We start from the raw sequence: 27,475 nt of genomic DNA, 5'->3' as shown, positions 1-27,475 counted from the left end.
CTTTGGACTATGGGAGGAAACCGGAGCACCTGGAGGAAACCCACGCAGACATGGGGAGAACATGCAAACTCCCCACAGCCACCCAGGTCGGGAATCGAACCCAGGACCTGGCGCTGTGAGGCAGCAGTGCTAACCACTGTGTCACCGAATTCAAAGACAAACTTGCATTTATTCAAACCTTGAGAATGAGGAGACACTGGCAGTTATTAGTGAACACGGTTCAGGAGCCTCTGATCTGTGTGTGTTCCATTTCCCTCTCCAGCTTCCTGCCCCCACTCTTTCAGTTCCTCAGCTTACTCTCCATTTCCTTCTCCTCTGCTTTAGATACACCGAGAATCGAAGGAAGGACCAAGATCCACCTAGCTCACCTTCAAATTCTAGGCCACCACTCAAATGTACCCTCAGATGTGAGGCTGAGGTCCTGTCTTCCCCTACAGGTGGATGTAAAAGCCCCCATGCCATCTTTTACCCTGGTGTCTTGGTCAGTACCTCTCCCTCAATCAGCATCATTACAAAGATTATCCAGTCATTTTTCTTTTTGCGGGAGCTTGCTGTGCACAAATGGGCCACTGAGTTTCCCATATTAAAAGAGTGACTACAATTACTCAATTGTAAAACACTTTGGATGTGCTAACATTGTGAAAGGCACTTTATAAATGCAGAGTTGTTCTCTCTTATAATAGTGTGTTACTGACTAATCTCAGTGGTCAATCTTTTATCAATAAGTCTACACAGACCCTGACGAGACGGTGAAAATCCCCAGTGCAGTAGTTTTGGGAACTGGGTACAAACTTACCCGTCTCTCCCACGCGCACTGTACACCATGCCTCACATTTGTCTGTTGTCACACTGCAATCTCAAAACGCTGTTCCCTCTTCTCATCCAGCCACTAAATTATCCTTTCCTCAGAATTCCTCGCTCCCTTTCCTTACAATCCAAAATCACTGCCACCTTTGCGCGATCTTTGCTCCCACTGTTTAACCTCCATGTCCCGTGGCCTCCGGCCCTTGGCAAGGTTTACCATCGACAAAAAGTACAGCCGCAGGTTTTAGTCACCACCAGCCCACTTGCCCAGGCGATCAAGGTCCTTACGTTCTGCACGTATCCAGAGAACCGCTCGGCAGTGGTCGAGATGGCATTCTTCACTCTCTTCAGTAGATCTTTCTTCATCTCTGGGCTGCAGTTATCCTTCTTGGCCAGAAGGTGGGCGAATCGTCTGCCGGGGTCAACACGAGGGGGTTAGAACTGATATTACCCCAACCTATATACTCTCCGCAGCGATACTACACAACTTGCACACACTTTTCTCCCCAAAATAGAACATGAAAACACTTTTCTGAAAGGAAGCTTCCTGCATTTTATGAACCATCGTCGTATACTTTTAACGAGAGAATGAGAGAGAAAATATGAACCATCAGGTGCTTGGAAATCACAGCCCTAGAGGTAAATGAAGAGTGCAACCCATCCCCACCAACCGCGAGTCGTGTCCCCAGCATCAAGAAGACAGGCACCTCCAAACACCGCACCCCCCCTCACCTCCCCCCAACTACAGAAAGAAGCCCCCCTTGCATCCCACCCACTCACCCCGAGAGGCAGCTCACTCACGCGCATGCCCAGCCCACCATTACTATTTCTCTCTCACTTTAAGTACACATGATCCTATTCAATGTGAACTGCGCATTATTTGGAATAAGTATCGTTTACTTCCCCCAAGGTGACTTGTGCTTATCAATACCGTGTAGCAGGTGTGTAAAAGAAAAGCTGCCAAAATAACATTATTAGTGCAGGCCCTCAGTCGGAATTTCATGTCACAAATCCGAAGTACTCACTTGAGCAGAACGTTCGCTGGAATTTTCTTCCACGGGATGCCCTGTTTCAGCAGATCAATCGCCAAAGATTGAAGTGAAAACAGGGACTGCAGGATGGCATTCATGTAACAGGTATTGCCAAGGTTGGAAAACCTGTCGTCGGGAGAAAGCACATCCCATTAGACAGGCCAGCAGGATCAGCTAAACAATGTCAGGATAGGATGGATGGGGAGGGGGCAGGGAAGAGAAGAGAAAAATGATACTCCGGGGGTGAGTGACTCAACCCCAACTGAATGTGAGAACAACCAAAAAAAAAACAAGAGGAGGGCTCAAGAGGTGAAATTAAAAAGCCCCAGGGATTTTGCGATGCTTAACTTGAGCAGCCAATTCAGTGACAAGGAGCTGATAAATATATCCAGCTGCAGTAACATGTCCAGTCCTGCGCAATACTCTTTCAGAAGGATGTGAAGGAATTGGATAAGAAGAACGGTTCCAGGGCAGAGGAACTGCAGTTATGGAGATAGATTGGAGAAGTTGGGACTGTTTTCCTTGAAAGATTGAGAAATTTGAGGGAGGTATCCAAAATCATGAGGGATCTGGACAGAGTAGATCGGGAGAAACTGTTCCATTTGGTGGATCTATTAAAGATTTACATAATAGGCAAAAGCAGCAATGATGACATGAGGAAATGTTTCTTGACAAAGTGAGTGGCAAGGATCTGGCATACTTTAATCGACTGTGGTGGAGACGCACCCAATCGTGGCTTTCAAAAAGAAATTGGATCATCAGAAAAGGGGAAACGTACGTGGCTATGGGGAGAAAGCGAGGAGTGTGGCACGAGGCGAATTGCTCCTTCAGAGAGTCAGTACAGATGAGGGGCCAAATGGCCTTGGGGTGCTGTAACCATTGGTCAGCACTGGTTTCTGGTGGCTCAGAGAGGGGCAGCCGAGTGTCATGTTTACCCCGTGAAGAGGCTGGTTGGTTTCTTACCCCTGCAGCTGCTGTGTGAGCTGGGCGGCATGGGGCACCCGAGGTCTGTTCCATCCAGTGTAATCCTGGTTTGTGCGCAGTTTCTTCACTGACTGGGGAGTGGGCTGAGGTAAAAATCCCAAATTCCTTTTAGCTGAGGGAGTTTGGCCTGCGAGACTGGATCTGTTAAAAGCGAGGGGGAATAATTAAATACATAGAATTTACAGAAAATACAGGTCGTTTAGTCCAACAGGTCTGTGCCGGTATTCAATCTCCAAACCTCCACACAATCAATTTTCTTCATTTTACCCTATCAACATGCAAACAATTTGCAATTATACCACACCTTCACCTTAGTAAAACAGCCAAGGACCTTCTGCCTCAAGTATTTATTCAGTTTCCAAATTCCTCTACAACCTACCCATTCTCTAACCTCCTCCAGCCTCACAATCATCAGAGCTTGCTACGCTCCTACAATTCTGGCCTCTTGCTTCTCCACAGTTTTAACTGCTCCACCATTATTGATCATGCCCTTAGATGTCTTGACCCTAAGGTTTGCAATTTCATTTTTAAATCTCCCCTAAGAATTCCCGCCATGCAGAAGGAGGCCATTCGGCCCATCAAACCTGCACCGACAACAATCCCACCCAAGCCTCATCCCCAAAAGCCCTTGTATTCCCCCGCTAATCTCCCTGACCCCAAGGGGCAATTTAGCACGGCCAATGCACCTACCCTGCACATCTTTGCACTGTGGGAGGAAACCAGAGCATCTGGAGGAAACCCACGCAGACACGGGGAGAACGTGCAGACAGTGACCCAAGGCTGGAATTGAGGCAGCAGTGCTAATCACTGTGCCACCCTCTTGTTCTCATCTCCTTTAGGATGCTCAGTGATAAAACTAGAGGACACCCCTGCTACCAAGGTGGGGTTAAGTAAGCAACACATGCACAGTCCACACTTACCTGTCCAAGAACGAATTTCCAGCAGAGTAATCCTTCGAGGAGGCTCTGCTTCCGTAGAAGCATTGCAGCGGCATCGGACCTGCAAAGAGTTGGACAAACATTGAAGCACTACAGAGCGGGGTCCAGCACCCTAATATACCCTGGCTGGATATACCTCCAAACACGCTGCCCACTATCCCCATACCACCGGCTCACAATGAAAAGCTCTCACAACCATAAGGGAGCAAACAGATGATATTTAACAATGGGTTTTAACCACAGCTTTGTGGATTGGCCATCCATTTTGGCAGATTCCGCATTTGGGACTTGGAAATGGAATAGGAATAAAAATAAAACTATATTGTATTAATTATAAGGCAAGGAATATTACCATAAGAACCATAGAAAATTACAGCTCAGAAACAGGCCTTTTGGCCCTTCTTGTCTGTGCCGAACCATTTTTTGCCTAGTCCCACTGACCTGCACTTGGACCATATCCCTCCACACCCCTCTCATCCATGAACCCGTCCAAGTTTTTCTTAAATGTTAAAAGTGACCCCGCATTTACCACTTTATCCGGCAGCTCATTCCACACTCCCACCACTCTCTGCGTGAAGGGCCAGAGACGGTTTCAAACACTCCTCGGGCAGGTACATTCAGCTACAGAGTACCGCTCCCCCTACACTGCCCCAAACAGATCCAGACTGAGGGCTCTCCATGAGCAAAGGAAGTATGCTAACAAAGTTTATTAAAGTTTATTTATTAGTCACAAGTAAGGCTTACATTAACACTGCAATGAAGTTACTGTGAAATTCCCCTAGTCGCCACACTCCGGCACCTGTTTGGGTCAATGCACCCCTAACCAGCACGTCCTTCAAACTGTGGGAGGAAACCGGAGCACCCGGAGGAAACCCACGCAGATAGGGGGAGAATGTGCAAACTCCACACAGACAGTGACCCAAGCCGGGAATCGAACCCGGGTCTCTGGCGCTGTGAGGCAGCAGCGCTAACCACCGTGCCGCCCCAAGATACAAAGTATCTTGTCTGAAAATCTTGTGCAGTAATTAGAGGAAGAGAAACCATAAGCAAAATGAACTTCCCTCGTAGTGCAAGACATTTACGTAGCACCTTCCACATCCCCAAATGCACCATCGTGCTTTGCAGCCAATTACTTTGCGTGGTCTTAGGGAAATGTAGAAGATGGTCTGCACAAAGCAAGGTAACTAGAACAAAGTAAATGTCCGTATAATCAGCCTTAAATATTGGCCGAAGGATAAATATTGACCAAGACATTGGGAGAAAGTGTCGACACAGACACCAGGGGCTGAAATACATCCTTCTCCTTCAAACAGGGGCTGTGGGATCTTTTACATCCACCCAGGGAACAGATGAGGGCTTGTTTTAATATCTTTCTCAAAAACCAGCACCAACAGTACAGCACTCCCTTGGTTCTGCAGGTTGGAGCAGGGTTTGAGCACTCAACCTTTTCTGCCCCAGGAAGCAGTGATGCCACCGAGCACAGCTCTCGAACAATCAGTGGCATTGCAAATATAACGAAACTTCCAAACCGCTGGTCAGTGAGGAATGCTTCTCGGTAAGTCCCTCAGCTGTAAAGGGGACATAAGGAATTCTGTGGTTCTAAGATTTCTTTCAAAAGACTAGACACTTACCAGAACTCCGGCCCTCCTCTGCCTGCTTCATGTTGAGTTGCTTTTCTCGGTAGCTGGTCAGGAACTTGCGAGAAGGATCGCCAGTCGCCTTGTTATTGCTGAAAAGATAGGTTGACATCTAACCATTCAATCATAGAATCCCTACAGTGCAGAAGGAGGCCATTCAGCCCATCGAGCCTGCACCAACAACAATCACATTTACCCTGATAATCCCCTGACACTGATGGTCAATTTAGCATGGCCAATCCACCTAACCTGGCACAGTGGTTAGCACTGCTGTCTCACGGCACCAGGGACCCGGATTCAATTCCCGGCTTGGGTCACTGTCTGTGCAGAGTCTGCATGTTCTCCCCGGGTGCTCCGGTTTCCTCCCACAGTCCGATTAGGTGCTGGTTAGGTGCATCGGCCATGATAAATTTTCCCTCAGTGTACCCAAACAGGCGCCGAAGTGTGGCGACTAGGGGATTTTCACAGTAACTTCATTGCAGTGTAAGCCTACTTGTGACACTAATAAACTTTTCCTTTGGAGTGTGGGAGGAAACCGGAGCACTCGGAGGAAATCCACGCTGGCACAGGGAGAACGTGCAAACTCCGCACAGTCACCCAAGGCTGGAATTGAACCCAGGCCCCTGGTGCTGTGAGACAGCAGTGCTAACCACTGTGCCACCAAATCAATTTCCTATAGAATCCTACCAGCCCACGTGTCACATTGGTCCCACTTCCTCTCCCAACACAGCGTTTGCTTTGCTAGCGCACACACCATCTTCCCCTTTTACCTCCCCAAGATACTGGCCCACTTCTCAATATTTGCCATCGACACAGGACCCTTCCAGTTCCCTTCGAAACAACATTGTTAAGATTCTGACTCAATGCCTCCGGCATTCCTGCAGATACGCACCCGGAGGAGTCATTTTCTTTAGGATAATCTTCAGTCAGTTCCAGGTCTGGAGTCAACATCCTCTTTCTCTTCTCACTCCTTCACCAGAAAGATCGCCAGGAAAGTAATCAACAGAAATGTTAAAGATGCTGTCAACAAATATTTGAGAAGTTAGAAATCAGAAAAGCCTGTTAGAAACATACAGCAGGAGGAAACCATTCTGTCCTTGAGCTGCTTCTATCATTCAGTGAGATTGTGACTGATCTCCTTCCACCCACCGTGGCTACAAATAGCTTAATTCGTTTGGCAACCAAAACTCGAGAGCTGAGATTACAACATGAAGAATCGTGCTGGTGTCTGCTGCTTTTTGGGGAGAATGTTCCACACTTCTCTCAACCTGTGTGAAGAAGGGTGAACTCATTTTTTCTTCTGAATAGCCTGACTCTGATTTTAAGATTACATCATGAGATATAAGCATTACTGTCAAGGCCAATATTTGTTAGCCATTCTTAATTGCCCTCGAGAAGGTGCTGGTCGTCTTGAACTACTGCAGTGCATGTGGTGTAGGAACTGTTGAGGACTCTGGGTCTGTACTTGTTGGGAGTTCAGAAGGATGAGGGGGGATCTTATTGAAGCTTACAGGATATACTGCGAGGCCTGGATAGAGTGGATGTGGAGAGGATTTTTTCACTAGTAGGAAAAACTGGAACCAGAGGGCACAACCTCAGGCTAAAGGGACGATCCTTTAAAACAGAGATGAGGAGGAATTTCTTCAGCCAGAGAGTGGTGAATCTGTGTAACTCTTTGCCGCAGAAGGCTATGGAGGCCAGGTCATTGAGTGTCTTTAAGACAGAGATAGATAGGTTCTTGATTAATAAGGGGATAAGGGGTTATGGGGAAAAGGCAGGAGAATGGGATGAGAAAAATATCAGCCATGATTGAATGGCGGAGCCATTATTGTGGCCTAATTCTGATTCTATGTCTTATGGTCAATAATGTGGAGGTGCCGGCGTTGGACTGGGGTAAACACAGTAAGGAGGCCGAGAGGAAATTTGGTAGAGGTGCTTGATTTGTCACATGTATTGGTCTACAGTGAAAAGTATTGTTTCTTGCACGCTATACAAAGCGTACTGTACATAGAGATGGAAAGGAGAGAGTGCAGAATGTAGTGTTGCAATCATAGCAAGGGTGTAGAGAAAGATCAACTTAATGCAAGGTAAGTCCATTCAAAGGTCTGATGGCAGCTGGGAAGAGGCTGTTTTTGAGTTGGTTGGTACGTGACCTCAGGCTTTTGTATTTTTTTCCTGATGGAAGAAGGTGGAAGAGAATATGTCCGGGGTGCGTGAGGTCTTTGATTATGCTGGCAACTTTTTCGAGGTAGCGGAAGTGTAGTCCGTATCAATGGATGGGAGGTTTGTTTGAGTGATGGACTGGACTTCGTTCATGACCCTTTGTAGTTTCTTGCAGTCTTGGACAAAGCAGGAATCATACCAAGCTGTAATACATCTGGGGAAAGGATGCTTTCTATGTTGCGTCTGTAAACGTTGGCGAGAGTCATTGCGGACATGCCGAATTTCCTTAGCCTCCTGAGAAAGTAGAGACGTTGGTGGGCTTTCTTAACTATCGCGTCTGCATGGGGGGGACCAGGACAGGTTGTTGGTGGTCTGGATACCTAGAAACCTGAAGCTCTTGACTCGACCATTTCTACTTCGTCCCTGTTGATGTAGACAGGGGCATGTTCTCCACTACATTTCCTGAAGTCGATGACAATCTCCTTCATTTTGTTGACATTGAGGGAGAGATTATTGTTGTCGCACCAGTTCACCAGATTCTCTATCTCATTCCTGTACTCTGTCTTGTCATTGTTTGAGATCTGACCCACTACGGTGGTGTCGCCAGCAAACCTGAAAATCGAGTTGGAGGGGCATTTAGCCACACAGTCACAGGTGTATAAGGAGTATAGTAGGGGGCTGAGAACACAACCTCGTGGAGCACCGGTGTTGAGGATGATCGTGGAGGAGGTGTTGTTGCCTATCCTTACTGATTGTGGTCTGTGAGTTAGGAAGTTCAGGATCCAGTTGCAAAGGCAGGAGCCGAGGCCCAGGCCACAGAATTCGGAGATGAGTTTCGTAGGAACAATGGTGTTGATGGCTGAACTGCAGTCAATAAACAGGAGTCTGACATAGGTGTCCTTGTTATCTAAGTGTTCATGGTTTGAGTTTAGGGCCAGGGAGATGGTGTTTGCTGTGGACCTGTTGCCTCGGTAGTGGATCCAGATAGTCCGGAAGGCTGGAATTGATTCGTGCCATGACTAACCTTTCGAAGCACTTCATAATGATGGATGTCAGAGCCACTGGGCAATAACCATTAAGGCACGCTGCCTGGCTTTTCTTTGGGACTGGGGTAAAGAGAGGCTGAACATGTCTGCGAATATCGTCGCCAGCTGATCCGCGCAGGATCTGGTACCCCATCCGGACCAATCGCTTTCCATAGGTTGACTTTCGAGAAGACTGCTCTGACATCCGCAATGCTGACCTCTTATACTGGTTCGTTTGAGGTTTTTGGGATGGAGGCCATGCTCTCGCTGACCTCTTGCTCAAAAGGGGCATAGAATGCATTGAGCTCATCAGGGAGAGGGGTGCGTTGGAGCCGGCAATTTTACCTGCCTTCATCTTGTAGCCTGTTGCATCATGCAGACCTTGCCATAGTCAGCGTCCGTGTGGCTGGCCTGGGACTCTAGCTTGGTCTGGTACTGTCTTTTGCATCTTCAAAATCACGAGGGGATAGACACGTTAAATGGGGAAAAATTGTTCCCGCTTGTAAAAAGGTCAAGAGTGAGAGAGCACAGATTTAAAGAGATTTGCAAAAGAGGCAAATTGACGTGAAAGAATGTTCGGGTCTGGAATGTGGTTTGGGTCTGGAAACGTGGAGGAGGCAGGTACAATCGAGGCATTCAAGGGGACATTTGAGTAGAAACAATGTGCAGGGGTGTGGGGAAAAGGCAGGCGAAAGTCAGTGGCCATTTGGACAGCTGTGCAGACATGATAGATCAAATGATCTTCCTCTGCGCCATAACAATGTTGTTATTGTGTTACGTCTCAAGAGCACAGTAAAACTGACAAAAGACATAGCCTCTATAAATAATCTCCTATTGGTTCTCAGACAGAACTGACCTGGGCAAAGTGTGTACGGTAGGGGTCAGTGCTGTCCCCATACGGCTGCCTGGGGTACCGCTTGTTTGCTGAGCTTTCACTCCATGCTGCAGGGAGGCTCGGCCTGGGCTGTTCAGTGCTTTCCGGCTCGGAGTCTCGTCTCGTCTGGGCGGTGTCTGGAAAGAACATTTCACAGTCAGAAGCTAACATTCTAAACACAACGGGGAGAGTGGGAGAGATTGCGAATTCTGGAACAATCAGTAAACATCAAGACTGAGATTGGTAGATTTCTGCACATTAAAAACACGAAGAGATATGGGGATGGTGCAGGAAAAGGTGTTTAAGTAGATCGGCCATGATCTCATTGGATGGCACAATGGGCTCGAAGGGCTGAATTCCCTATTCTCATTCTATCCTTGTAAACTTAAGATTATCTAAAATTCATATCAAGTTCCATTCCCGTCACCCTGCGCTCACTGGCTACACTGGCTCCTGGTCTTGCAAAGTCTTAATTTCAAAATTCTCAGTTAAAGGTGCTATACAAACTTAGATTGTTGTTGAATAATTTGCTGTATATTTCAGGAATTTTCCGGAGGGAAGAGTGACAGATTCTAAAATTCACACATTTTTGTTTCATCTCTGGAAGAAGTGGAGGATGGAACCTCGACAAAGCACCTCCCTGGTGGAGAAACCCATTCTGCAGAGACTAGAACAACACTAGAGTGTCATGTCAATACACACTGGACCATGATAACCCACCTGGTTCTCTATATTAGACCGCTGTCGGTGAGATTCCCTGGGCATAATCCGGTTTCCCAATTTTCCTCCAAAGTTGCTGGATCCTTGATGTGACTTTATCCCTGAAGTAGAATAATAGATGTGAGGCAGGAACAAATGATCATACAGCAGCGAACCGAAATGATTCAAACAGCATTGCAACAGGCTGGATATCAGGGGAGGAACTGGGTGATCCCTGGGTTTGCAATGCGAATTCTAGGGGACTTTAAAATGGCTTATGGAAAGGCCATCCAGAATAAGAGATCTGTATTCATACGAGAAACCCTTAGAAGCCCTAGCTAAGATGGGATTTCCCCCCTAAAACTGAGGTGGTTAAGAATTAGAATCATAAAATCAACAAGATGCACTCCGGGAACTCACCAAAGTTCCTTAGACAGCAATTTCCAAACCCATGACCTCTACTATCTAGACGAGCAGCAGATACCAGGGAACACCACCACCAGAGGTTCGCTTCCAAGCCACTCACCATCCCGACCTGGAAATAAATCACCTTTCCTCCACTGTCACTGGGTCAAAATCCTGGAACTCCCTTTCTATCAGCACTGTGGGTGTACCTACACCACATGGACTGCAGCGATTCAAGAAGGCAGCTCACCACCACCTTCTAAAGGACAACTGGGGATGGGCAATGAATGTTGGACTAGCCAGCGACACCCACATCCTGTAAAATGAATTTTTTTTTTTTAATTGTTACAGCGCAGAGGGTTGTTATTTGACCCATTATGTCTGCACTGGCTCTCCAAATGAGCATCATGACAAAGGCAAGAGGGTTTTGATCAGAGTAAATAAGGAGAAACTATTTTTACAGATTTAAGATAATTGGCAAAGAGAGAATTATTTTTAAATACAGCAAGTTGTGAACTGGAATGTGCTGCCTGCAGTGGAAACAGATTCAAAAGGAAACTTAATAAATTGGGAAGGAATTTGCAGGAAATATCAGGGGAGTTGAACTAGCTGGATAATTCTTTCAAAGAGCTAGTACAGGCAATTTGAGTTGAATGGTCTCCTTCTGAGAGATTTCACTAAGCCAGACACCACCAAAGCTGACAAAGCAACAGTTGGAGTCAAGGCTGAGTGAAAAGGCCTCAGCAATCCTCCGGAATCTCCAGGCTTTTCCTTTCACCCGTGGAATCCAGATTTCTATTTTTTCTCTCTCTATTCATTCCTGGGCCGGCATTTATTGCCCAACCTCAATCGCCCTTGGAGGGCATTTAAAAGCCAACTTGGGAGTCACATGTAGGCCAGACCAGATAAGGATGACAGATTTTCTTCCCTAAAAGGACATTAATAAACCAGATGGGTTTTTGAGACAATCGACAATTCAAGATTCTTACTGAATTCAAATTTCACCATCTGCCGTGGTGGGATTCGAACCCAGGTTCCCAGAGCAGTACCCGGGGTCTCTGGATTACTAATGCGCTGACAAGTATCACTAAGCCAATGCCTCCCTGACAACCTGCCATAGCTCAGCCATGCCTTTCCAGAGCGGCACTAGGGCTATGTACAGTGCTCTCCTTGGGCTATTCTCAACTGCTGGAAGATGGTTTACTGCCCACCTTTCCCACTGGCGAGTCTCAAAATGTTCGTAAGCAGGGACGGCAAGTAATTAAGCCTAATGGAATACTACCGTTTATTAGGGGAGGAATTAAACATAAAATTAAGGGTCTTATGTTTCAGTTATACAGGGCATTGGTGAGACCATATCTCAAATACTATCTGCAGCTTTGGTCTCCTTATTTAAGGAAGGATGTAAATGCAATGGAGGAGATTCAGAAGTGGTTTGCTGGATAGATACTTAGAATGAACGGGTTGTATTCTAAGGAAAGATCGGACAGGCTGGGCTGGATTCCACTGGAGTTTACAGGAGTGAGGGATGACGGGAAATATACAAGATCCTGAATGGTGTTAACAGGACAGGTTGGACATGGAAAGGATATTTCCTCCTATGGGTGAGTCCAGAACGAGGGGGCACTTTTAAAAAAAATTTAGGAGTTGCCCTTTTAGGATAGAAATTAGGGTTTCTCTGAGGGTTGTGTGACTGCCTGCAGGCAGTGGAGATGGGGGTCATTTAATATTTTAAGGCGAAGGTGGATAAATTATTTTTAGGCAAGAAAATCAAAGTTTATCAGGGGTGGACGGGAATGTGAAATACAGAACACAAACAGATCAACCATAATTTTAATGAATGACAGGCTTGCGGGATTGAATGATCTACCTCTGTTCTTATTTTGTATGTTCATAATACTGTGTGGGAGAGAGGGGTAGGGAAGATGATTTAAAATCGGTTTGAAACTCTTGAGGACCAAATACTGAATTACTGTGGCAGTGTGGCTGGGAGAGAGGGATGTTGCCCGCAGCATATTTCAGAGGAAATCACAGCTCTGCACAATGATCTAACTAGAGCCTCTGGGTTTTTTCATACCTATAGTGACCTTTACGACACAACATTCCCACAAGAGGAAACATTCTCTCCACATCCACCCTGTCAAGACCGCCTCAGGATCTTATATGCTTCATTCAAGTTTGCTCTTACTCTTCTAAACTCCAATGGATACAAGCCCAGCCTGTCCAACCTTTCTTCATAAAATAACCCAGCCATTCCTGTATTAGTCTGGTAAAACTTCTCTGAACTGCTTACAACACATTTACATCTTTCCTTAAATAAGGAGACCAAACCTGAACACATTACTCCAGATGTGCTCTCGCTCACGTCCCATACAACTGAAGCATAATCTCCCTACTTGTGTATTCAATTCCCCTCACAATAAACAGTAACATTCTATTAGCTTTCCTAATTGCATGCTGTACCTTTGGTGATTCATGCTCTTGTACACCCTGTACCTTAGAGCTCTGCAACCTCTGTTGCTGTAGAAGAGCAGCCATGATCTTACTGAACAATGGGGCAGGCTTGAGAGGGTGGATGGCCTACTCCTTTCTATGGTGTCCTCAGGTTACTGCAGCCTGCATTTGCTGATGGGCACCTGCTGGCACATGTTCCACTGTGAACGCAGCACTCACCCCCATGGTTCAAACCCTCCAGGTAGTCCTTCAGGATCAGTGCATCAGTGTTTGGAGCCTTGTCGATTATCAGGCTGCTCTTGTCCTGCAGTGTCAGCAGCAGTCGACTGTGCTGCTTTGAGGGGCTTATTTTCACCACCTTCACATTGTGGCTCAGCTGTGCAGACAGGAGGAAAAAGGAAAACAACTTGGTACCAGAGAAAGGCATCCAGTCTTAGCTGAAAGACTTTAAGTTTAATTATTGGTCACAGGTAGGCTTACGTTAACACTGCAATGAAGTTACTGTGAAAATCCCCTAGTCGCCACACTCCGGCACCTGTTCAGGTACACTGAGGGAGAATTTAGCACGGTCAATGCACCCTAACCAGCACGTCTTTCAGACTGTGGGAGAAAACCAGAGCACCCGGAGGAAACCCACGCAGACACGGGCAGACTATCCACTAATTTCAAAGTTTCTTTTTAAGATAAGAATTAGAATTATCCAATAAATTGAAGCTGACAGTATTATTTACAGTGGGAATTTCGTACTTTGTTTTGACTGGAAGATCATTTGAAATAAGTGATGTTCAGATTAGGGTAGGTTACAAAGTTAAAACATAGCTGCAACTAGAGGAGAGGATCCTAAACAAGGATCTAGCCCAAATGACCAACTTGCATTTACATAGTGCCTTTAACATAATAAAAACTCAGGGTGGAATTATAAGGACCCTTTATAGGACCCTGGTTAGACCCCACTTGGAGTACTGCGCGCAGTTCTGGTCACCTCATTACAGGAAAGATGTTGAAGCCATTGAAAGGGTGCAGAGGAGATTTACAAGGACGTTGCCTGGATTGGGGGGCATGCCTTATGAGGATAGGTTGAGGGAGCTTGGTCTCTTCTCCCTGGAGAGACGCAGGATGAGAGGTGACCTGATAGAGGTTTACAAGATGTTGAGAGGTCTGGATAGGGTAGACTCTCAGAGGCTATTTCCAAGGGCTGAAATGGTTGCTACGAGAGGACACAGGTTTAAGGTGCTGGGGGGTAGGTACAGAGGAGATGTCAGGGGTAAGTTTTTCACTCAGAGGGTGGTGGGTGAGTGGAATCGGCTGACGTCGGTGGTGGTGGAGGCAAACTCGTTGGGGTCTTTTAAGAGACTTCTGGATGAGTACATGGGATTTAATGGGATTGAGGGCTATAGATAGGACTAGAGGCAGGGATGTGATCGGCGCAACTTGTGGGCCGAAGGGCCTGTTTGTGCTGTGGCTTTCTATGTTCTATGTTCTAAGTTATGACATAGAGCCACATAAGTAGATATTAAGGCCAAAAGCTTGGACAAAGAGTTAGGTTTTAAGGAGTATTTTTAAAGAGAGTGGGAGGCGCAGAGAAATTTAGGGAAGTCCAGACCTTAGGGCCCAGGTAGCTGAAGACACGGACGACAAGGTACAAAGAGCAACACAGCAGAGGAACAGGCCCTTCGGCCCACCAAGCCTGTGCCGATATGTGGTTTCTCTGTTCGCCTCCCATTCATGTGTCTATCAAGATACATCTTGAATGTTGCCAACATGCCTGGTTCCACCACTACCTCTGGCAGTGCGTTCCAGGCACCCACCACCCTCTGTGAGAAAAACTTTCCCCACGTCTCCCCTAAACCTACCACCTCTCACCTTAAACCTGTGCCCTCTTATAGTCAACCCTTCCACCATGGACATAGGTAGGGTGGATAGCCTCTGACTATCCACCCTATCTATGCCTGTCATAATTTTGTAGACTTCTATCAGGTCAACCCCTTAGCCTCCGTCTTTCCAGTGAAAATTATCCGAGTTTATCCAACCTCTCCTCATAGCTAAAACCAGGCAGCATCCTGGTAAACCTTCTTTGCACCTTCTGCAAAGCATCCACGTCCTTCTGGTAGGGTGGCGACCAGAACTGCACGCAACACTCCAAATGCAGCCGAAGTAAAGTTTTATACAGCCGTAACATAACCTGTCAACTTTTATAATCGATGCCCTGGCCAATGAAGGCAAGCATGCTATAAGCCTTCTTGACCACCTTATCCACTTGTATTGCCATTTTTAGGGGACTCTGGACCTGCATGCCCAGATTTTTTTTTTTATATACTTTTCCAATTCAATCAAATCAAATCCAATTCAGAGTCTCAACAAGTTGAGACACTTCCGATCCAGGCCGACAAGACAGGGCGGGTGACTAAGCCACCCTGTCCTGGGCCTGATCCGCACGAGTCAAGTCTGTATGCCAATGCTCCGAAGGGTTTTGCCATTTACTGTATAATTCGCACTTGAACTTGATCTTCCAAAATGCATCAGCTCGCATTTGTCCAGATTAAACTCCATCTGCCATTTCTGTGCCCAAGAATGATTAAATTAGAGACAAGCAAAGGCGAGAATTAGAGGAGTGTAGATATCGTGGAGGGTTGTGGGGCTGGAGGAGATTAGAGATAGGGAGGGGGAGAGGTCACGGAGGGATCTGAAAACAAGGGCGAGAATTGTAAAATCAGGCTGTTACTTAAGGATGTGGAAGTGCTCCCCGATGTCACCCCTGAACAACACATGTCTAATTTTAATGTCATTTCCCCTCCCACCCGGGACCTGGTCTCAGTTCACTGCCCAGGTTCAGCAGTTACTGCTATAGCACCTGGAATGTCTTTGCGGGACCTCCCGAATTGAAGAGCACGACCAGAGAAGCTTTGTTGTCCTTCTCCATGATTTCGAAGCTGCCTTCTCTCCATTTGGTGGTGCCGGTCTGGATGCTGGTGATTCGAATTTGGCCATAAATTTTCATCAGTGCCATCGTGGAAAGGATTTACCAGGTTCCCAAACAGCTGTTGTTAAACTCCACCATCAAATCTGTAATCAAAAAAAATGTTTTTAAAAGGGATTAAGTTTGTTAATTAGTGTCACAAGCAGGCTTACATTAACACTGCAATGAAGTTACTGTGAAAATCATCACGTCTTGTACAGAAACTAGTTTCAACAAGAGAAAATAAAAAGTGGAAATGTTCTGCTTTCTTCAGATGAACATAGTTTCTACTGAGGGTGTTGGTAAGACATTCAACTACCCATCTCCAAGCTCGCGAGGTGGTGGTAATAGATAGACCCTCAGGAGATAGTAGAGGTAACAGTGCAGAAGCGGGAAGATAAACCGCTGATAGTGATTCTCTGGCTATGATTGGATAAGAATGGAACCAGGAGCAGCCCCACCCAGCTGGATAACAGTGGAGGGGTGTTGGAGGAGGATTGGGTGACCAAACCGTGTCAAAGGCTGCAGGCAGCTGGAGAAGCACGAGGAGGGAAAGTTTCCCTTCGTCACGGTCACACAGAATGTCAGTTGCGATTTTGATAAGAGCTGTTTCAGCACTGGGATGGGGCAGAAACCTGATTGGAGGGATTCAAACAGAGTTCTGGGAAAGATGGGAACAGATATCGGAGGTGACAACATATTCAAGGACTTGGGAAAGGGAGGCCGGAGATGGGATGGTAGTTTACAAGGCCAGTGGGGTCAAAAGTTGCTTTTTGAGGAGTGTTATCAAAGTAGATTTAAGGCAGAGAGGGACAACACCAGAAGCGAGATTAGATACTTCACTGGAGAACAGGATGCTGCCAATGTAAGCAATGGAGTCTTAGGTGTACATAGAACATAGAACATAGAAAGCCACAGCACAAACAGGCCCTTCGGCCCACAAGTTGCGCCGATCACATCCCCACCTCTAGGCCTATCTATAGCCCTCAATCCCATTAAATCCCATGTACTCATCCAGAAGTCTCTTAAAAGACCCCAACGAGTTTGCCTCCACCACCACCGACGTCAGCCTATTCCACTCACCCACCACCCTCTGAGTGAAAAACTTACCCCTGACATCCCCCCTGTACCTACCCCCCAGCACCTTAAACCTGTGTCCTCTCGTAGCAACCATTTCAGCCCTTGGAAATAGCCTCTGAGAGTCCACCCTATCCAGACCCCTCAACATCTTGTAAACCTCTATCAGGTCACCTCTCATCCTTCGTCTCTCCAGGGAGAAGAGACCAAGCTCCCTCAACCTATCCTCATAAGGCATGCCCCCCAATCCAGGCAACATCCTTGTAAATCTCCTCTGCACCCTTTCAATGGCTTCAACATCTTTCCTGTAATGAGGTGACCAGAACTGCGCGCAGTACTCCAAGTGGGGTCTAACCAGGGTCCTATAAAGCTGCAGCATTATCTCCCGACTCCTAAACTCAATCCCTCGATTAATGAAGGCTAGTACGCCATACGCCTTCTTGACCGCATCCTCCACCTGCGAGGCCGATTTAAGAGTCCTATGGACCCGGACCCCAAGGTCCCTCTGATCCTCTACACTGCTAAGAATGGTACCCTTCATTTTATACTGCTGCTCCATCCCATTGGATCTGCCAAAATGGATCACCACACACTTATCCGGGTTGAAGTCCATCTGCCACTTCTCCGCCCAGTCCTGCATTCTATCTATGTCTCGCTGCAACTTCTGACATCCCTCCAAACTATCCACAACACCACCTACCTTGGTGTCGTCAGCAAACTTACCAACCCATCCCTCCACTTCCTCATCCAGGTCATTTATGAAAATGACAAACAGCAAGGGTCCCAGAACAGATCCCTGGGGCACTCCACTGGTCACTGACCTCCATGCAGAGAAAGACCCCTCCACAGCCACTCTCTGCCTTCTGCAGGCAAGCCAGTTCTGGATCCACAAGGCAACAGCCCCTTGGATCCCATGCCCTCTCACTTTCTCAAGAAGTCTTGCATGGGGGACCTTATCGAACGCTTTGCTGAAGTCCATATAGACCACATCCACCACTCTTCCTTCGTCAATGTGCTTGGTCACATTTTCAAAGAACTCAACCAGGCTCGTAAGGCACGACCTGCCCCTGACAAAGCCGTGCTGACTACTTTTGATCATACTAAACTTCTCTAGATGATCATAAATCCTGTCTCTCAGGATCCTCTCCATCAACTTACCAACCACTGAGGTTAGACTCACCGGTCGGTAATTTTAATAAGGAGTATAGTAGGGGGCTGAGGACACAGCCTTGTGGGGCACCGGTGTTGATGATCGTGGAGAAGGTGTTGTTGCCTATCCTTATTGATTGTGGTCTGTGGGTTAGGAAGTTCAGGATCCAGTTACAGAGGGAGGAGCCGAGGCCCAGGCCACGGAGTTTGGAGATGAGTTTTGTGGTAATGACAGCGTTGAAGGCTGAGCTGTAGTCAATAAATAGGAGGCTGACATAGGTGTCTGTTATCTAGGTGTTCCAGGGTTGAATGCTAGGCCGGAAAGATCACATCTGCTGTGGACCTGTTGTGATGGTAGGTGAATTGTCATAGATCCAGGCAGTCCAGGAGGCCAGAATTGATTTGTGCCATGGCTAACCTTTCAAAGCACTTCATAATGATGGATGCCAGAACTACTGGAAGATAGTCATTAAGACACGCTGCTTGGCTTTTCTTTGGTACCAGGATGATGGTTGTCTTCTTGAAGCAGATAGGGACCTCAAATTGTTGTAAAGAGAGGCTGAAAATGTCTGCGAATACCCCCGCCAGCTGATCCGTGCAAGATCTGGGTGCTCATCCGGGTACCCCATCCGAGCTAGTCCTTCAACATGACTGCTTTGACATCTGCAATGGTGACCTCAGATACAAGTTCATCCAAGACTTCCAGGGTGGAGGGCATGCTCTCTCTGACTTCTTGCTCAAAAGCGGCAGAGAATGCATTGAGCTCATCAGGGAGGGGTGCGTTGGAGCCGGCGATTTTACCTTCATCTTGTAGTCCGTTATGTCTTGCAGACCTTGCCATAGTTGGCATGGGTCGGTGTGGCTAGCCGGGGACTCTAGCTTGGTCCGGTACTGTCTTTTGACATCTTTGATGGATCTCCTTAGATCGTATCTGACTTTCTTGTAGAGGTCAGGGTCGCCTGACTTGAACGCCTCAGACCTAGTCTTCAGCAAGCAGTGGATATCCCTGTTCATCCATGGTTTCCGGTTGGGAAACACGTAGATTTTCTTCTTTGGCACACAGTCTTCTACACACTTACTAATGAAGAGGCATTGGGGAAAGATGACAACAAAAGAGATTAAACAGTTAGGGAAGGAGGAAAGGATAGAGGTTCTTGACACAAAAGCAACGGCCATTCCATGCCATATTCTATTCTGAGACAACATGCCCATGTCAACTGGCAAAGCATCACACATCAGAATTCTCTCTCTTTGGGTCGAAATGGTCTAGCAAGTCTGAAGATTGCAAAGCAAGTTTAATTTTCTTGAGGGCTGTTTTTTCCTGGGATGATCTCTCCTGCGTCTATAACATCCTTCAGAATTCCTGGCTTGTTGACCAGTCTTCTTCTTCTGCCTTGCTCAGTGAGTTTCTGCTGCGCACTCAACTCTGCCCTGGCGGCTTGTGCAAGTTTTGCGCCATAGCTGATTCACCTTGCCTGTATGCACGCACTAACTTGAGAGTGCTGCTCTTGGCACTCAATTTCCTGAACTGTTTCCATGGCTTTCTCGAAGGAAATCTTATCCGCTGCCATGCTTATTCAGATTTACACTGCAAACTAATCTCACAGGGACGTCACTTAGTGATGTTCCAATTTTGTATAACTCAGCCAATTTTCTTGGGTCTTGCTGGGTATGTCACAACCATCTCCCCGGGGACCCTCACGGCAGAGTTAAACAAAATGCTGCATGACGATAGATGATCTGGGGTTGGAACGATCCTTCAGCAATATTACAAGCTGGTCAAAAGACTTAGTATCTGGAGTTTCTGGGAAGTTAAATTTCGAATGAGATTAGAAGTACTGTAAGCAGAGTGACTTTTTCATCATCTTTTCTTGTCATTTCATTAGCGGTGAAGAAATAACGTAGTCTTTCAATATGGTGAACCCAGCATTCAGGCTCTGGGTCAAAAGGGTCGATTTTCTCAAAAAGGGGCATTATTTTTATTTACTGTTGTTGCAGAGATATTTTTTAAAAACTTTGAAGGCAGACTTTTCCCTTCACTTCCAGGAGCTGATGACCGTATTTCCATTTATCTTGTTGCCAATGTAATAATTGATTTTGATTTATTTATTATTTTCACTGTGAAAAAGTATTGTTTCTTGTGAGCTACACAGACAAAACATACAATACACAGAGAAGGAAAGGAGAAGGTGCAGAATGTAGTGTTCGTTACAGCTAGGGAAAAAGATCAACTTCATATGAGGCAAGTCCATTCAAAAGTCTGATGGCAGCAGGGAAGAAGCTGTTCTCAAGTTTGTTGGTATGTGACCTGACTTTTATCTTTTGTATATTTTTCCTGACAGAAGGTGGAAGAGAGAATGTCCAGGATGCGTGGGGTCCTAGATTATGCTGGCTTTCCGAGGCAATGGGAAGTGTAGACAGAGTCAATGGATGGGAGGCTGGTTTGCGAGATGGACAAGGCATTGTTTACGACCCTCTTAGTTTCTTGTGGTCTGGACAGAGCAGGAGATGCCATACCAAGCTGTGATTCAACCAGAAAGAATGATTTTTTATGGTGTATCTGTAAAGGTTGGTGAGAGTCATAATAGATTTGCCAAATTTCCGAGGCCTTTTGAGAAGTAGAGGTGTTAGTGGGCTTGGAGTGTTGTGCAGCGTGGAGGGACCAGGATAGGTTGTTGGTGATCTGGACACCTAGAAGGTCTCGACCATTTCCACCTCATCCCCATTGATGTAGACAGGGGCATGTTCTCCACTACACTTCCTGAAGTCGACGACTATTTCCTTTGTTTTATTGACATTGAGGGAGAGATTACCGTACTCCGGCTCATCACTGGGGGAAGGCAGTGGCCTTGTGGTATTATCACTGGACAATTACTCCAGAAACTCAGCTGATGTTCTGGGGACCTGGGTCTGAATCCCACCAAGGCAGGTGGTGGAATTTGAATTCAATAAAAATCTGGAATTAAGAATCTACTGATGACCATGAAATCCCCATTGTCGATTGTCTGAAAAACTCATCTGGTTTACTAATGTCCTTTAGGGAAGGAAATGTGCCGTCCTGACCCGGTCTGGCCTACATATGACTCCAGGGCCACAGCAATGTGGTTGACTCTCAACTGCTCTCGGGCAATTAGGGATATCTTTCAATACCAACCAAATAAAAGAACTTAAATTAACTTAGGGACAAATTAAAAGGGGCAGCTCCCCAAAAGGAGGGGGAACAGCCCGAACAATAAACAAAGTTGAAAGGAAACTTAAAACATGAAATCATAATGTGATTTCCGGGGTTTATAATACACCCCAGCCCCTGCGGTGCCCAGCGGGCACGGAAGGCGTCAACTGCACCCGTGGACACCACACGTTCCCTCTCCAGGGACACCTGGCCACGAATATAGCCGCAGTAGAGGGGCAGACAGTCAGGATGGACGACCCTGTCGATCGCTCACTGTCTGGACCTGTTGGCGTGCCTTGCCAGGCCCAGGAGCAGATTCATGAGGAGGTCGCCATCTTGACCTGCCCCTCTCCGCACCAGGTGCCCGTAGATCAGGAATGTGGGGCTGATGTGCAAACAAAACATCAATAAAAAGTTTTTCAGGTAAAAAAAAAAGGGAGTGCAACCTAAGACACAAAACGTAGACATGGTCTACGGACTCCACAAGGCCACAAAAGTGGCAAGCTTGGGAGCCCGTGAACTGGAAAAACCTACGGTTATACGGCACTGCTGCATGCAACACCCTCCACCACAGGTCCCCAAGATAATTGGGGGAGATCCCTCCGGAGAGGGACCTCCACTGGGGATCTCCGCTGCCCGACAGCAACAAGGCCCGCCGAGGTGTATCCGGGCGACAGGCAAGGACACAGTAGTGGAAGGTGTGCAGCAGCAGCCCGTACAGGAAACGCCTCCGTGCGGTGGAAAAGGGCATGGAGGACATTTCTGTGAGGCGGCACATGCTGTAGGGCACCTGACCGGGGGGGGGGGGGGGGGGTCGAGGGGTCGAGGTTTTAGAACATAGGACACCTACAGCGGAATACAGGCCCTTCAGCCCACAAAGTTGTGCTGAACATGTCCCTACCTTAGCGATTACTAGGCTTACCTATATCCCTCTAAACTCAATTTCTCGATTGATGAAGGCCAATTTGGGCCAATGTGAAATTCCGTCCGAGCAGGGGATCGCTCAGGCGGGATCCCACCCGCACGCCTGCGCCGCTTCGAGACCGCGTGTGCACTCGGGGCCGAGCACAACCATCCTAAGGTCTTGGATGGCTTTGGCCGCGAGCCAGACGGCCACCCCCGCGCGCTCAGCCAGCACGTGGGGGCTCATCCAGCACGTCCCCGATCCTGGTCACCCCAGCATCCACGGCCTTCCTCTCCGCCAGTCATCTGAAGTTATACAACTGGAGGAGCAGATTCCTGAGCAGTGCCTCTCACACGAGAGCCGCTACTCCTGACGGGGGAGAGCTGCGTCGCGAGGCGCAGACAGTGAGGAGGTCCTGGTAAAAGACGGGCAACGCCTGCAAGGAGGTCGGAATGCGCCCCAGATTTATATGCAGGAGCTGCACGTCATAATTCAGGCCGTGCAACTGGCGGAAGAAATACGTCGCCAGGGCACACCATTGTGGAGGAGGCTCGACATAAAAGGTATCTCTGCAGGGTCTGGAGGCGGAAGGTCGCTATCTGTGCGCGGAGGCACACGAGACCTTGACCACCCTCCCCAAGCAGGAGATGCAGAACCTCAGCAGTGACCCAGTGCAGTCGGTTGTCCCAGAAGAGGGAGGTTAGTTAGGAAGGTTCAGTCGCTAGGTATACATGGGGAGGTAGTAAATTGGATAAGACACTGGCTCAATGGAAGAAGCCAGAGAGTGGTTGTGGAGGATTGCTTCTCTGAGTGGAGGCCTGTGACTAGTGGTGTACCGCAGGGATCGGTGTTGGGTCCATTGTTGTTTGTCATCTATATCAATGATCTGGATGATAATGTGGTAAATTGGATCAGCAGGTTTGCTGATGATACAAAGATTGGAGGTGTAGTGGACAGTGAGGAAGATTTTCAAAGCTTGCAGAGGGATTTGGACCAACTAGAAAAATGGGCTGAAAAATGGCAAATGGAGTCTAACGCGGACAAGTGTGAGATATTGCACTTTGGAGGGACAAACCAAAGAAGAACACATGGTAAATGGTAGGACTCTGAAGAGTGCAGTTGAACAGAGGGATCTGGGAATACAGGTACAGAATTCCCTAAAAGTGACGTCACAGGTGGATAGGGTCGTAAAGAGTGCCTTTGATACATTGGCCTTTATAAATCGGAGTATCGAGTATAAAAGTTGGAGTGTTATGTTAAGGTTATATAAGGCATTGGTGAGGCCGAATTTGGAGTATTGTGTACAGTTTTGGTCACCTAGTTACAGGAAGGATGTAAATAAGATTAAAAGAGTGCAGAGAAGGTTCACAAGGATGTTGCCGGGACTTGAGAAGCTGAGTTACAGAGAGAGATTGAATAGGTTGGGACTTTATTCCCTGGAGCGTAGAAGATTGAGGGGAGATTTGATAGAGGTGTATAAGATTTTGATGGGTATAGATAGAGTGAATGCAAGCAGGCTTTTTCCGCTGAGGCTAGAGGAGAAAAAAACCAGAGGGCATGGGTTAAGGGTGAAAGGAGAAAAGTTTAAAGGGAATATTAGGGGGGGCTTCTTCACGCAGAGAGTGGTGGGAGTGTGGAATGAGCTGCCGGATAAAGTGGTAAATGCGGGGTCACTTTTAACATTTAAGAAAAACTTGGACGGGTTCATGGATGAGAGGGGTGTGGAGGGATATGGTCCAAGTGCAGGTCAGTGGGACTAGGCATAAAATGGTTCGGCACAGACAAGAAGGGCCAAAGGGCCTGTTTCTGAGCTGTAATTTTCTATGGTTCTAAGAACCGCACGAGGGTTTTCCTGATATTGGTGACAAAGCCAGGGGGAGGGGTCAAAGTGACCAGCCAGTACCACAACATGGAGGCGAGCAACTGGTTTATGATGAGAACTCACGCCCTGTCGGGCAATTAGGGGTGGGTAATAAATACTGATGTGGAGATGCCGGCGTTGGACTGGGGTAAACACAGTAAGAAGTTTAACAACACCAGGTTAAAGTCCAACAGGTTTATTTGGTAGCAAAAGCCACACTTTGGCTTTTGCTACCAAATAAACCTGTTGGACTTTAACCTGGTGTTGTTAAACTTCTTACTGTAATAAATACTGGCCAGCCAACGATGTCCATGTCCCACGAATGAATAATTGCAAGCCTCAATAACCATTTGGCAGGTGAAAAGTAATAAAATGGTTTGTTCAAACCAAACTTTGTACAAGGGAGGATGACGGAAACCACTGCACAATCCCCGAGGGTCAACTGTCAGCGCTAAGTCGCCACTCTCCAACTGCTGCTACACAAGATAGGACTTACACTCAACTACCATGCTCTGACATGCCATCACAGGTAGCTAAAGACATGTCTACCAATAATGAGCTAACTAAAAACAGAAATGTGAAGATTTGAGGGCTGCAGGGCTGGAGAAGGTGAGGGATAAGAGGGGACAGGGCGATTGACGAACATGAAAATAAAGCTTGCAATTCTTGCACCTTTCGCAATTTCAGGAAGTATTATGGTGCTCTACAGCCAGAAGTATTTGTGAAGCACGCAGAGTCACCATTGCAATGTAGGAATACACAGCGGCCAATTTGCACACAGCAAGCTCCAATGTAACTAGAAAATCAGTTTGTGTGATATTGATTGAGCAATAAATATCAGCCAGTACACTGGGGATACATGGAGAGAGAATACAGTCAACTTTTCAAGTCATGATGACCTTTTGTCACCTGCTGAGATTTACCAGCATTGCCTGTTTCTGTTTCAGAGCCCACAGTATTTTTCCTTTTGTCATTGGGGATACTTCCCTGATTGGTTTGACACCCACCTGAGCAGCCAGATAGGCCCTCAGTTAACCCAAAGAGAAAATGCTGGAAAATCTCAGCGGGTCTGGCAGCATCTGTAAGGAGAGAAAAGAGCTGACGTTTCGAGTCCAGATGACCCTTTGTCAAAACTCTCTTTTAGTTTCAGATTCCAGCAACCGCAGTAATTTGCTTTAATTTAGGCCCTCAATTAAATTGTCACCTGCAAAACAGCAGCATCGGCAAAGTGACACTCCTGGTGCAGCATTGGACCGCCATCCTTCTGGCTCAACAGTCCAATTGCTACCAACTGCACAACTGTCATTGGTCATCAGAGTTGCTGAATGGGGACAGACGAATGAGATTTTGGATCTGGGTAGCTGAATATTAGATGACCTCTCACAGGAGGACAGCCAAGAATGTGTTAGAATAGTGAAGTAACAAAGCCGAGGATTACCTCATTCGAAAAGTACTTTGCACTTTAAAGAGCTTTGGGACATCCGGAGATTGTGGAAGAGGGCATATAAACAAGCCTTTCCTTTATCAAGCGGAGTTGCTTTGTCCAAGATGATTTGAGCTTCTTCAGTGTTGTTGGAGCTGCACCCATCCAGGCAAGTGGGGAGTATTCCATCACACTCCTGACTTGTGCCTTGTAGATGGTGGACAGGCTTCGGGGAGTCAGGAGGTGAGTTACTTGCTGCAGAATTCCCAGCCTCTGACCTGCTCTTGTGGCTGGTCTAATTCAGGGAGGGTGGCCTCGCAGCGCGAGGGACCGGGTTCGATTCCCACCTCGGGTCACTGTCTGTGCGGAGTCTACACCTCCTCCCCGTGTCTGCATGGGTTCCTCTGGGTGCTCCGGTTTCCTCCCACCGTCTGAAAGATGTTTTGGTTAGGGTGCATTGACCCGAACAGGCGCTGGAGTGTGGCGACTAGGGGATTTTCACAGTAACTTCATTGCAGTGTTAATGTAAGCCTTATGTGTGACACTGAAATAAACTAAATGCGTTGGTATACAGTGAAAAGTATTATTTCTTCCCATACAGAGCATACCGTTTATAGAGAAGGAAAGGAGAGGGTGCAGAATGTAGTGTAACAGTCATGGCTACGGTGTAGAGAAAGATCAGGCGAGGAGGGAGATGAGGGGAGACCCGGACCCGGGGAGGGTGGGGGACAGGGGCACACAAACACCCGGGGAGGGTGGGGGACAGGGGCACACACACACCCGGGGAGGGTGGGGGACAGGGGCACACACACACCCCGGGAGGGTGGGGGACAGGGGCACACACACACCCGGGGAGGGTGGGGGACAGGGGCACACACACACCCGGGGAGGGTGGGGGACAGGGGCACACACACACCCGGGGAGGGTGGGGGACAGGGGCACACACACACCCCGGGAGGGTGGGGGACAGGGGCACACACACACCCCGGGAGGGTGGGGGACAGGGGCACACACACACCCGGGGAGGGTGGGGGACAGGGGCACACACACACCCCGGGAGGGTGGGGGACAGGGGCACACACACACCCCGGGAGGGTGGGGGACAGGGGCACACACACACCCCGGGAGGGTGGGGGACAGGGGCACACACCCGGGGAGGGTGGGGGACAGGGGCACGGACCGCGGGAGGGTGGGGGACAGGGGCACGGACCGCGGGAGGGTGGGGGACAGGGGCACACACCCGGGGAGGGTGGGGGACAGGGGCACGGACCGCGGGAGGGTGGGGGACAGGGGGACAGGGGGACAGGGGCACACACTCCCCACCCTCCCGGGAGACTGGGCTCCCCGCGCGGGGCTGCAGAGGGAGCGGTTCCCGGACGGTGCGGCCGCCCGGCCCCTCTGCCTAGTGCCCCCGGACCACTCGGCCCCTCTCGCTGATCTCCCGGGCCGCTCGGCCCCTCTCGCTGCCCCTAGCCCCGGGTTTACCTGTCCCGCTTCCCGCGCTCCGCTCGCGCCGCCGCCGCCGGTTCTCCGCCGCCGCCGCCGCGAGATGGCGGGAAGCGCCGCTCCCAGAGTGCCCCGCGCGCCGGGCCCGGCGGGAAATCCAAACTCCCGATTAAACCATTCCGTTCGCACCGAGTGGAGTCCGAATACCGGCCACGAGGCACCGCGGAAACCCCGCGGCACCGACCCGGCCCCGCGCTAAAAATAATAAAAATAATAAAATCCCCTCAGCCCGCCTCAAAATGGCGCCAAGTCAGTCTCCCAGCCTGCACCGCGCCCCCTCTGCAACCTCGCAGAAACCTGAAACTATTTGTATTTTTAATCGATATTCCCCCAGAATCGGTCTTTAATGATATTCATTTTCATTTTAAAAATCGAAAATAATTCTATCTGAAGCGTTTCTTCCTCAACTCAGT

General features: G+C 48.1%; 1 protein-coding gene across 3 annotated transcripts in view; it reads right to left on the bottom strand.

Moving 5' to 3' along the window:
- The window catches only part of usp37 (ubiquitin specific peptidase 37), a 48,879-nt gene extending 21,581 nt beyond the window's left edge, over positions 1-27,298 (bottom strand). For 2 of the 3 annotated variants that reach the window (XM_078227748.1, XM_078227750.1), the window contains exons 1-11: positions 27,042-27,298; positions 15,866-16,077; positions 13,234-13,390; positions 10,177-10,277; positions 9,439-9,593; positions 6,287-6,364; positions 5,389-5,486; positions 3,740-3,818; positions 2,799-2,960; positions 1,830-1,961; positions 1,093-1,216 (exon numbers count right to left, since the gene is read on the bottom strand). In XM_078227748.1, the coding sequence (XP_078083874.1) occupies positions 1,093-1,216; positions 1,830-1,961; positions 2,799-2,960; positions 3,740-3,818; positions 5,389-5,486; positions 6,287-6,364; positions 9,439-9,593; positions 10,177-10,277; positions 13,234-13,390; positions 15,866-16,021 (1,242 nt within the window). In that variant the 5' untranslated portion in view covers positions 16,022-16,077; positions 27,042-27,298. Of the gene's footprint in view, positions 1-1,092; positions 1,217-1,829; positions 1,962-2,798; positions 2,961-3,739; positions 3,819-5,388; positions 5,487-6,286; positions 6,365-9,438; positions 9,594-10,176; positions 10,278-13,233; positions 13,391-15,865; positions 16,078-18,227; positions 18,249-27,041 lie in introns of those variants that run through there. The other variant, XM_078227749.1, reaches the window with a different exon arrangement.
- Positions 27,299-27,475: the final 177 nt, after the last annotated feature.

This window comes from Mustelus asterias, chromosome 14, assembly GCF_964213995.1.
Source record: "Mustelus asterias chromosome 14, sMusAst1.hap1.1, whole genome shotgun sequence".
Taxonomy (NCBI): domain Eukaryota; kingdom Metazoa; phylum Chordata; class Chondrichthyes; order Carcharhiniformes; family Triakidae; genus Mustelus; species Mustelus asterias.
The sequence above is the reverse complement of the archived record's forward strand: the minus strand, read 5'-3'. Positions and strand labels throughout refer to the sequence as shown.